The 12,484-nt window shown below is 37.2% G+C and overlaps 1 protein-coding gene across 2 annotated transcripts in view; it reads right to left on the bottom strand.

Moving 5' to 3' along the window:
- LOC118803934 (protein NLRC5-like) overlaps positions 1–12,484 on the bottom strand; it is a 61,205-nt gene that overhangs the window by 29,782 nt on the left and 18,939 nt on the right. For both annotated transcript variants that reach the window (XM_036564486.1, XM_036564488.1), the window contains exons 13-17: positions 7,290–7,482; positions 3,073–4,837; positions 1,906–2,079; positions 978–1,154; positions 428–601 (exon numbers count right to left, since the gene is read on the bottom strand). In XM_036564486.1, coding sequence (XP_036420379.1) covers positions 428–601; positions 978–1,154; positions 1,906–2,079; positions 3,073–4,837; positions 7,290–7,482 — 2,483 coding nt within the window. The remainder of the gene's footprint in view (positions 1–427; positions 602–977; positions 1,155–1,905; positions 2,080–3,072; positions 4,838–7,289; positions 7,483–12,484) is intronic.

Raw genomic sequence — 12,484 nt, 5'->3', positions numbered from 1 at the left:
GTGATGCAAACTCACTTGGTCATTTAGCTGTCATGCTGACACATATTGTTCACACATGCATTTGAAACATGTTTGGTCTTGAAATATCACATGGTTCTTTAAAAGGATATCATTATAATCAGTACAATCAAGAGTATTATAATAAATACTTCAATAGGAATGTTTTTGATGGCTGAAACTGCAAGTGATAATAAAAAGTTCCAGCTGTTTTTGGAATTTTATACAGGCAGAAAAAATAAAGTGGAACTTAAACTCAGAAACAAATTTTCATTTTGTTCACCTTTCCCTTCATGGCTTATATATATTTATATATATATATATATATATATATATATATATATATATATATAGATATATATATATATATATTTATTTATTTATTTATATTTATATTGAAAAATAAAAACAAACACATTAAATTACACACCTAAGTGTCTTAGGTCTGCAGTGTGAATCCTCCAGTAGCGCAGAGAGCTGCTTCATTCCTGAACCTCCTTGTATTTTGCCACTTAGATCCAGCTCTCTTAGCAGTAAGGGGTTTTTTCCTAGAGTTTCAGTGAGTGAAGCATAGGCTTTCTCTGCAGCATCACTTTTCAACAGGCTGAAGAAAGGGGAAAAACACACTCATATTACTAACAGTTTTAAACACTTTTTAAAGAATCATTCTCTTTCATCTGTTTACTTCCAAAAGTGTAGTATGATGTCAACATGAGCCAAAGCAGACTCAGCTGAAATCTAGCCTACTAACTCAGCACACTTTACAAACGGCAGTGAAATTAAATTTAAATTTTTAAATTTAAACACATCCAAAATGAAGAAGCAAGAGTCTGCAAATAATCTGTCTTAAAATTTCTTATAATTTGGTTAGAATGTTTGTATAACATGTATACTCTTTTAGTAATTAAATGTACATACCATAAGTTTTAATTTAGGAGGTATGTTTGAAGTTTGAAAACTATGAGCTCACAAATATCTACCTCAGTGTCTTCAGTTTACACTTTGGATCCTTTTGTAAAACAGTAAGAAGCTGCACTCCTGTGTCTCCAGGATCATTCCCTCTGAGTTCCAGCTCTTCCAGGTGTGATGAGGGGTTTGATTCCAGAGCTGAAGCCAGAGCAGCATATCCTTTCTCTGTTATACTGCAGAATGAAAGACTAAAAAAACAACAAAATTCTATCATTTTTGGCATTTTATCTTCATGTCATCAGAAGCATGATAACGACGTGATAATAAACACAAGCATTTCCGCTACAGATCTTGCAGCATTTCAAAACCTGCACTGACAAGTACCTCTACAGGACAATGCACAATATAGGTAACAATAATATTATTCAATATGTGATGGACGTTTGGAGAAAAAGTTGTTAACAAATAATATTGTAGATTGTACAAAGCAGGAATGTAAACCTTTTCTAAAGGGCATCCTTGACATTATTAGGTCAGCTGTGATGAGACATGGTGCTTTTTCATGGTGCATGGAGCAGAAAAATGTTTTGCCAACTCAAACATGCAGTTAGACAAAGCTAGAGGAGATGGGTGTTGTTGAAAGAGAGTTGAAACGGTGTTGTTTGAACACCCCCTATAATCATATCTTGCTTCATTTATGTAATGAAAGCATAGAATAAACTCAATATTGTAAACCTCAGAATGAAGAGAAGACTGGAAAAAAGTGCAGGGGATTAATTTAAATGTTGAAACTGTTGCAATGATTTTTATTGTGTAATCAGGTCAATTCCACAATACACTTCCGTATTTACCAGGCACCACAATGGAGGGATGAGAGTGTTTCTTTATTATTTTGATATTGTCAATTCAACTGGTTCATTTTATAAGCCCTCCAATAATTCACAGTTCATGGAACAGATCCACTGGTTTTTAATATATACATATAATTGATGAACTCACCTCAGTTTCTTCAGTTTACAGTTAGGACTCTTCAGTCTGGCAGAAAGCATCTCCATTCCTTTGTCATTTATAGCATTGCTGCTCATATCTATTCGAGTCAAGCTGCAGGATTCCGAACTAAGAACTTTACACAGAGCTGAGCAGCTTCTCTCTGTCAGGTTACATTTACTAAGCCTAAAAGTATAAAGTCAGAGAAGGGATAGTAATCAAAAAATATCCTACAATCCTAACAAATATCACACTTTAATAAAAAATTATAACAGAGTTTATACTAATTAATGAAGCATCTTGATCTCCAAAGAGCAGTCAAAGAATCTTGTTTTAGCTTAAGCCAAGTCATAAACATAGGTACATTGGATTAACAGAACTACATTGTAATTTTTAGGATAAATGCATTGATCAGGATCAGTTTACCATTACACCCCTAAAACATAGTATGCTGTCTAATTGTAGACGTGCTTTGTTTGTCTAGTTTTTCTGTATATAGGCTCCAACTTCCTAATATTTGCACTTCTCAGGCCAATTTGCACCCCAGTTTTGTATAATAGATTTTTATAAAAATAAGCTTTCAGTTTTTCAAAAAAATCTACGGGAATATTTTCCCAATATTTTTTCAGACCTCCAGTGTTCGAAACTGTGAACAGGCAAGTAAATGAAGGGTGTATTCTGACTTTTGTACTGCATATTCTAGGAGTGCTGAGAAATTGCCCAATGAGATTATGTAGAAGTTTTACTCAAAAATACTCAAAAATACTTTCATGTACACTTTGGAAGAGGTTTTATACCTACTTGACAAGTTAAGAGACAAATAAGGGAATTGTAAGAGTGTGTAAAGCTGCATTTAGGTAAGTGCATTTAGGTTACTTTGAAGAATAGAAAATTTGGATTCATTTAACACAGCTACACAATTCCATAATTGTATTTAGACATTTTTGCTATCATTCCAGAACATCTCTAAAAGCACAAATTTTAGAGAAATTGAGTGCTGAACTTGGTCACTGGCAGTACATTAATGCACAGAAAAATCCAGACCCAAATGGATTTAATCCCTTTATGCTGAGGCCAAATGGCAATTTCTTAGCCATTCTATGGATTTTATGTCACTGCTTAATTAATACAGTTTCTAAATGTATTGTTGATCTGTGTAGAGATACAGGTCTTACTTACAAGGCAGCTGTAGCATTCTTGACCACTGGCAGCAGTCTGATAAGGCACTCATCTGATCTGATGTAGTTCTGCAACTCAAACACTTCCAGCTTCTCTTTTGATGTCAGCAGCACAAAGACCAGAGCTGACCACTGTGCAGGTGAGAGTTCAGCTTCAGAGAGACATCCTGAGCTCATGTAACTCTGGATCTCTTTCACAAGAGAATCATCATTTAACTCATTCAGACAGTAGAAGAGATTGATTGATCTCTCTGGAGATGGATTTTGTTTGAACATTAACTTGATGTACTCAACTATGTCCTTCTGGCAGGTAGAATTGTCTCCTGTTTCTTTCAACAGGTCTCGAATAAGCCTCTCATTTGACTCCAGGGACAGGCCTAGAAGGAAGCGAAGGAAAAGGTCCAGATGTCCATGGTCGCTTTTCAATGCCTTGTCTACTGCAGTCTTGAGCAAATCAATTACTTTCGGTTTGTTGCTCTCCAGTGATGTGGACTGTTTGTCTAAAACATTCTTATCTTCATTTCTGAGAGATATGTATGCAAATAATGCAGCAAGGAACTCTTGAATGCTCAGATGCACAAAGCTGTAAACTGTGCCAAGAAATCTGACTGTTTCCTGAGTGCACAGTCCTGAGTACACTGACATCTTACTGGGGTCAATTCCACAGGCTTCTAGATGTCCTGTATAGAAGATGAGGCTATTTTCTTCCAAGTGCTGAAAAGCCAGCTTTCCCAGTGACAGAATGCCTTTTTTATCCCAGGGAGTGTCCAAGGCATTCTTTCCAGAGTACTTCACATTCCCCTGTACAGCCTGAAAGATCAGAAAGCAGGCGTACATTTCTGTTAGTGTCTTTGGTGTCTCCTTATTCTCTGATCCTTCCAAAATTTTCTGAAGTACAGTGGCAGAGATCCAACAGAAAACAGGGATATGGCACATGATGTGGAGGCTTCTTGATTCTCTGATGTGCTTAATTATTTTGTTGGCCTGGTTCTGGTCATTGATTCTCTTTCTGAAGTACTCATCCTTCTGCTCATCACTGAAACCACGCAACTCTGTCACCCGGTCAATAAACTCAGCACGGATCTTACTGGCTGCTGCTGGTCTAGTGGTTATCCAGATCAGAGCAGAGGGAAGCAGATTTCCCTTGATGAGGTTTGTCATTACAACATCCAATGGGGCTGATGTTGAGGCATTATACAACGTCGCATTTTCATGGAAGGCTAGAGGAAGCTGACATTCATCCAAGCCATCAAAGATAAACATAACTTTGTACTTATCTGAGAATCTCAGGCCTTGTGTCTCTGGGAAAAAAAAATAGATGATGTCCATCAAACTTTGATTTTCCTTCTTCAAGTTCAGTTCTCGGAAGGGAAGTGGGAATATGAACTTGATGTCCTGATATTCTTCACCTTCAGCCCAGTCCAAAATAAACTTCTGGACACAGATTGATTTTCCCATACCTGCAACCCCCTGAGTTATCACAGTTCTGATGGGTTTGTCTTGTTCAGATGATGGTTCAAACATGGTGTTGCATCTGATTTGTTTCTCTTGCTCCATTTGGTTTGCATTTTTCTTTGCATTGTTGTTTTCAATACGTCCAATTTCATGTTCTTTGTTTCCCTGTCCACCTTCAGTGATGTAGAGATCTGTGTAGATATCATCTAGATTTTTGGAATCTCCTTGCCTTGCAATTCCTTCATACACATGTTTACACTTTTTACTCAGATTTGATTTGAGTGTGCGTTGTTGAAATCCAATTAGGTCATCTAATTAAACAAATTTAAAACACAATAGAGACAATCAGAAAATAAAAGAATATATTATGCATTGGTGAAAAACAATATACAGACTCTACCATAGTGGGGTGGAAGGTTAGGATGATTCCAAGGGCCCCAAAGGGCTCCATAAAGATAGCATTTTAGTTATTTTGCATCTGATTTTTTTGGCTTCTTTTAAAGTGCTTCATTTAATAAATAATACTCAAAGGCTTGATTTAGATATAGTGTCAGCAACAATGCATTTTCCATTCTGTCCGCCCTCACCCCTGTATAATTCTAGTTTTGGGCCTGGGTAAAGTACAAATTAAAACCAAGATATCTCCATTAAATATCTCCATTGAATATTACAATCTGTAGCTAGATAAAATAGTTGTGGACATATTAGTGGGCATTGAATTATGTATCTATCCTATACTACTCCAAAACAGTTTGTGGCATGACAGCTGCGAGAGCTGTCAGGAAGGCAGGGCCCAAACTCAAAACCTAGACAAAACATCACAAAGACAGCAGGGAGATAATAAGATCCATGAAGGATTGGGGAGGCAGAGCAACGAGCGCTTGTTCCCTCTCGTCTCAGGTGTTCACGCTGCCCTTAAAGAGTAACTACACCCTAAGACCTTTTTTTTCCATTAACAGTTGAAATGCATTGCTCTGTAATATTAAAATATACCAGGCTTGCATAAAATGTAAACTCATCTTTCCAAACTGTAAAAAATATCATCATGGTCATTTCCGCCTCTGCAGTGCCCCTCTGGTTCAACTCCGCTATAGGCGTGGATGACGTGTCTTCATACCGAAGTATGACACGTCAACCAATGTTACCACCCCCTGATGACACCCTACTCATGCTGCACTCATAAATATGGAAGCACAGGAGCCTAGAGCGAGGATATAACCACACTCACACACTGAGCTAAATACCCCCAGCACCAACTCACAAGACTGCATTATGGCAGATGTCTCTAACAACTGTAAGTAACCCAATTAATCTAAGCTTAGTTTGTAATAAAGATTGATAATGTTAAACATATAACTAGGTAACCCGAAGGACCGATTAAGTGAGGATTCACGTTTTCCTTCACAAATCAAACTTGAGCACGCGCACTCACTGAACAGAAATCAACAGCAAACAACACTGGAACTACGGAATGCATACAGGGAAACACAGGAAAACATGAATTTGAGTTGGAACTGAATCAGATGTAACACCGGCAAATTTAGGGCCACTGCAGCAAACCCTGGCTGACCAGTGATTCAGTCTGTGACCTTGATGTCAAACAGAATGAAATTTGGACAGTGATCAAAGAAATCCACTTTATTAATTCGGAATTCAGTGCATCTAAGAAATCAGGATTTGGGTTATATCGAATATGGACCTGCTAAACCGATAAACTAGCTGTCACTGTTTGAGGGAAGGTTCTACCATTCAGACGCCTCTGCCGCTCGCTGCTAATCATTTTCTGGCACTGCGTTAACTCTTCGTTGGCTCATTAAGGCTCAAGACACGCTGCCTGATCAGAAACACCTTCCCCTGTCAAAGATGTGGATGGTAGTAAAGAAAAATCATCAATCTCGTAAGACTCTCAGTTGCAAAAGTGTTGTTTGATTCTGTCCCTTTCCATATTTTCTGGTAGCTAACGTTAGCTAGCTATAAAAACACAGCAGCTCAGCCCACCCGGTTTCCCTCCCAGCCCACCTCCAAACCCAAACATCACTGCAGTGCCCCTCCCAGCATGCTCCTCCCATTTTTGAGCATTTTTCAAATTGTGCCAGGGGTTGAAGTCAGCTGAAAAGAGTAGGGTGTAGTTACTCTTTAATGAGAGCCAGCTGATGCTGATCTGGCATGGCAGCATGGGCATCTTTAAAAAAAGAGGAGAGGGAGAGAGGGATGAGCAGTAGCAGCAGACTGACGAGCTGAAAAGCTTAGTTTGGACTGAAAAGTTTAATTTTGAAGCCATTGAAAAGTGGTCAGCTTTGGTTTGGTTGTGAGTTGTTTGTGTTTGTTTAGAGTCAAAAATAAAGTAAAATGGCTGCTGTGACCTTCAACCTGCCTCCAGCGTCCTTCCTGAGCCCGGGGTAGCACAGGCCGTGCTACACAGTTCATTATAGATTTCTGCTTTGTGGATCATGATGCAGCACTTTTGAGAAGCATTCAAAATTGTGGCCAGTTGTATAGAGTATGTCACAATTCAATTGTGTTGGGACAGTTCTACTAAAGGAAATGAGATAAGGCAAGGGGCACATGTATAAAGATTTCGGGGACACAAAATTCCTGCCAGCACCCCTGTATAGACTATGTAGTAATCTCATCTGTAACCTTAGACAAAAACAAACACTGAATATGAAGTCATAAAACAGTGAAAATAACCATTCTGTACTCAAAAATGAACAAACGATTGAATATACAGGAAATATATCTTGTCATCTGTTGATCTGTTACCTTGCAGTGCCTCAGCAAGGTCCTCATGTTCCATCATCTTCAGGAAGAACAGCGTCATGGTAAGAACTCCCTCTCTTAAATTCCACATTTCTTCCTTCATATCTCCGTAATAATTTGTGTTTTCCTTTCTCAGAAGATTCTTATACATTTTCAGCTCATGCTTTATAAACACGAAGATTTTTTTCTGAAGATCCTTAACAGAAGATATACATAGGGTAAAGAAAATTAATTAAAAGACAAATAATTAAATGAGTAATTATCATTGTAATATGATAAACATGATTTGAATTATTTTACATTTTTGTATGCAAAATGCAAGTATTTTATTTGACTCTTCAGTGAATGCCAAATTACAAAAGACTCTAAATGAAATTTATGTTCACAGTGTTTGTAAAGTGAACAATGCATTGTTGTTTCAACTTTTTAAAACTGCAATTTTAGTTTTTCCTCAATTACTTAGATGCAGAGAACCAGATGGACTACAGTCTGGAACTGTATAGCTACAAAGTGCACCTACATGGCAAATTGGCCTGATAAAATGGACAAAGTGTAGATACAAGCAGGTGTACTAAATGAACTGGCCAGTTTGTGTAGGTTAAAAACATTAAGTGCTGTTAAAATTTTCCATCAACTATCTGTTCTACCATTGTAGAGCTCAAAAACCACAAGATAACAACCAATGGTTTATTCATTCTGTTTCTGTAGGCTAACTGATGCATAAGATGAAGATGCAGGGCCAGGACCAGAAGTGACCACTGCTCTAAACACATAAATTAAGACTGTAAATAAAAGTCTTAGTTTTAAGTGTTTTTGTATGTGACTGACAAATTGTCTCTTAAATGAAAAACTGTGTATTTGTAATGGCAAAGTGTAGTCAGTGAAAAGAAATGTTGTTATTGTGAATTAAGTTATTTATTTATGCTTTAGAGTTGGTGTCTCCACCCACCAACTGCCCCTCACTCCTTGCTCCCTGGACCTCACTCCTGCCCCAGCACCAAAGTCTATTTCAAATCTATGGGGAAAACCTCATGTTTCTTCTTGTGTAAAGGACCATGTATTCAGTTTGTACTGGTGAACTGTATAAAAAATTTACTTAGTATTGCTTTCACATTGCTAATCATCACAAACATACTAATAATATTACTAATAATACATACTAATACATATTAATAATAAATATTATTCTGCGCCAAATCTAGGTAAGTGTATAGCAGTGTGTAGCAGTCTATTCACCTCCATAATAATACAGAAGAAGGAGTACTATACTGACACTGGTATGTGTCAGTCATAGGCACAATGGCCAAGTAGACCAACACAGCACTGCAAATCTCTCACAAACAACTCACAAACATTCCAAACTTCCTGGAAGATATCAGTGGCTAATTAAGTTACTTACACAAAGAAAACAACAACAACAAACAAAAAGAACGGAAACTTCTCTCTGTACCTACCAAACACATAAACACACACATACCAACAGTCATAGTCACATCCAGACAGATAGACTTGCTATTAAGAATATCTACAAAACGAAAAATCCTACATTATAAGAACAAACAGCACAGCAGAGGTTCATATGTGGTGTGTCACTATTAAAGGACCATTGTTAGGTGGAACTTGTCCTTAGCACCAGTGGTCTGCTGAGGAGTTTGCTGAGGGAATAAAGTTTGTGAAGCAACTTTCTGAGGGAGATAGCAACATAGCTAGCGAATAAAAATACCTTATTTCTGTGCAGCCTAAGTTTAAGGTTAGTAAATGTGCCTACTTAAAGTGATGCCTTCATAGAACATTTAACGATTTACATATTTATGGATTTTGGAAGAATTCTGTAGTATAAACCTTCCCCTATTATTATTATTATTACTACTAACATACCCACTATATTACTTTCACATTATAGTAAGGATAACTATGATTTTAGTAACATTCCTGGGGCATGTATGTATAGTCTTTTAGCTACATAATCTACACTCTAAGTCTGTATACAAATATACATATTAAACACTAGTGCCATTAATAAGAAAAAATAATAAATCAAACTTTAGTTAACAGTATTGTTACTATTCAGTCATGATTTTTTTGTGTGTCTTTTTTATACAGAGAGCTTTCTACTGTAATGCGAACTGCCATCCCAGTGCTGCAGCATTTCTGTGCTTGAAGCAACACCAGGAATGACTTCAGGCTCAGCCGGCCAGCTCCTTGTTATGCTGTGCAGCCTTGTTATGCTGTGCAGGCATTTCCTCTTGGGTAATGTGGGAACAAATCCAATATTTGTTCCAAAAGTAAATATTATTTCTGTATTAAATGTGTAATTCATCTAAAGCAATAGTGTCCAGTGTTATCCTCAAAGGGCCAGTACGGTTGCAGGTTTTCATTCTAACAAAAGTGGAGCACAGGAGCAAGTGGAATAAAGAGTGTTCCTGCTTTGTTGGAATGAAAACCTGCAGAGATATTGCCACTTTGTTGAATAGACTGGACACCCCTGACCTGAAGTTATTCATATATACACGCATCCTACACAAATACAATGTTGTTCTTTTGTTGTTGTTTTTTGTAAGTTCAGGTCATAACTGCTTGTGCCATCCTTCACAACGTGTGCCTTGAGGTTGGTGACGTGGTAACTCCTGATGATGAGCCAGAGGAAGGAAGACTAGTGGAAGAGAACGAAGTGGCACTGGAGGCTTCCAGTGGTGCCAGGTTGCAAAAGAGCCTTTTGTGTTGAGTGTCTGCTCTTCAGCAGTTTTGAAAGTGTACTTAAGCATTAAAACTAAAAATACTTTGAGTTATTATAGAGCTTGTATACTTTTATTTTGATGAATATGTTCTATTAAGGAGAGCTGTGTGGCTGCAGACATGAAAAACTTGTCCATTTTTAGAGCATCACAGGACTCCTTAAAAAGAACTTGTTCTTTAAAATAAAATAATAACAAAGAACTTTTAATTTGGATACATACAAGACTTACTACACCCGAATACAGTTTTTCATAAGTTGTGTTTTCATTGTAAGAGAAAATACAAAAATTCCACAAATAAATATTTATTGTTTATTTTTTTATTTATTGCATTAGTACTATGTTATTTAAACTAAATTTGCAGATTAATTGATTTTTCAAGTAGCAAAAACAGCCTATGCCTTCCTCTTTGCCCCACTTTCCTTCTGAAAAGTGATGTACAGCAGGAGAGTTTGAGATGACATCAAGAAGGATTCTGTTCCTCTGTTTCAGAGACAGAATTGGACCGGACGTCTGAAAAGCATTGGATCAGCTGTTATTGCTGAGTACAGTCCGACACAGTTCAATCCCGTCCGCATCCTACGGGTTTTCATGCGTTTTATCGCTGCGTGTGCTGTCATTGCCTAGGGACACCTGTGGTTCTGTGTACTCTCGCTCATTATATTCTGTTCTGAACTCTGTGTTTGCAATGTAACTGCTGTCTTTCTGCATTTTGGATATAGTAGCTTGATTGTTATATTTGTGCATATTATGTAAAAATTCTCTGTATCGGAAGTCTTGTTTCACTGGTTAGTGTGTATTACTATAATACAGTTCCATTTTTGCTTTAATCCTGTGTGTTGTTTTTGCCTTATTTTTTCCATGTTTTACACTGCAATATATACACCACTTACTTTTTACCATTGTTGGTTAACATACATTTGATCTATAACACTTTGTATTAATAAATTATAAACACTGTGTATGGTTATGTACCCTGTGTATGATTATGGTCTGCATACCACAAACAATTACTGTGTAAATACTATGTAACCAATTACTATAGAATTAATTACTCTACTGGGAAAAAAGGTACTTACTGAGTACGTAGTGAAAAGTACAGTAAAAATTTTACACTATTGTCACCTGTATCTGCAATCTAGTCTTCTCTACCACACAGACATTACATAGACATGTACTTCCTGAAGCAGTTTGGTAGTATTTGCAATTACCATGTATCTTTTCAGTATTAAAAGCTGAAATTTGCCTTTTTTCCTCACTGTGGAAAAAAGTTGTGGCAGTTACATATTAAACGTGCAAAGTATTTATTACTTGTAAATATGACATTTACCATTAAATTCTAAGTACTGCTGTACATACCTGGCATGTACTTGCCAAGTGTGTACCAAGAAATCACTACATATTTACGTATTAAATACTAAGTACTTATCGTATAGTACAATAAGGTGCTACTGTGGTGTATTTATCCACTGCAACTCATGGCACTATGTGTGGATGGTGTTGTGTGCTCTGTTGCATGAGAACTTTATGACTTGTGAATGTTTATGTTTTGTGCAGAGTACCAAGACCTCCTGAAATGTATGCACTATGGTATGTGTGCTCAAAAGCAAAGAAGAGAGGGGAAACAGATGGATGGTCTTATCCTGTAGAAGGGCTGAGTAGTTATTTGAGGAATGTAAGAATACTGATGTCAGAAGCAGCTGATTGAATTTGAAGGGTAAAAATGGTATAGGGTGATGCATTTCAGGAGGAGACAGGGAGCCTGAGGATAGTGTCACTTGGTATACAAACGTATGCATGCTATAAATTAAGTGTGTTTTGTACCCTGCAGACTATGTTCCCTATCTGTTTATGAAAATAAAGGGATTAAAGCAGTAAAGGAAACTTCTCTGTTTTATTTAAATTAAATTTAAGTAGTCTGTGACCACAGTGAGCTTTCGCATAGTCAGCAGGATAGGCAAAAGCCAGATGGATGTGATTTGACCTTTAGGACAGCACCTTGGGGCCTGGCTGGACCCAGAACGGACAAAGAGGTGGCCACCAGACAAAAGGTAAGCACTTTAAAAAGTACCAAGTGAGAATTTTCTTGCTGTATTTAAGGTGTTATTGTGTGTTTGAGTGAGATAACAGATAGCTAATGTGAAAATTAAATACTGGTCTGAATGGGTAACTCACAGATTTGGCTTGTGGTAGAGTTGTGGATACCGCAGTATTTGAGATAACAAGGACTATAGTTCATCATATATAGTTATCATCTTGGGTTTGGGGTGTTTGACCGCCCTGTGGCTTTTTAGCCTGGTTTTCATGGCTCAATGAGTGCGAGGGGGAATTGCAGGCAGTTTTAAGTCCTGGAAGTACAGAGTTTAGTTGTGAAGCTATTATTATATCTTTACTTAAACTTGTACTTGTGAATGTCTGGAAGTACAGAGATAGTTCCTTCCTAATAGTCACTATACTTCTTTG

The sequence above is a fragment of the Colossoma macropomum genome, unplaced genomic scaffold (genome assembly GCF_904425465.1).
Source record: "Colossoma macropomum unplaced genomic scaffold, Colossoma_macropomum, whole genome shotgun sequence".
Lineage (NCBI taxonomy): Eukaryota > Metazoa > Chordata > Actinopteri > Characiformes > Serrasalmidae > Colossoma > Colossoma macropomum.
The sequence above is the reverse complement of the archived record's forward strand: the minus strand, read 5'-3'. Positions and strand labels throughout refer to the sequence as shown.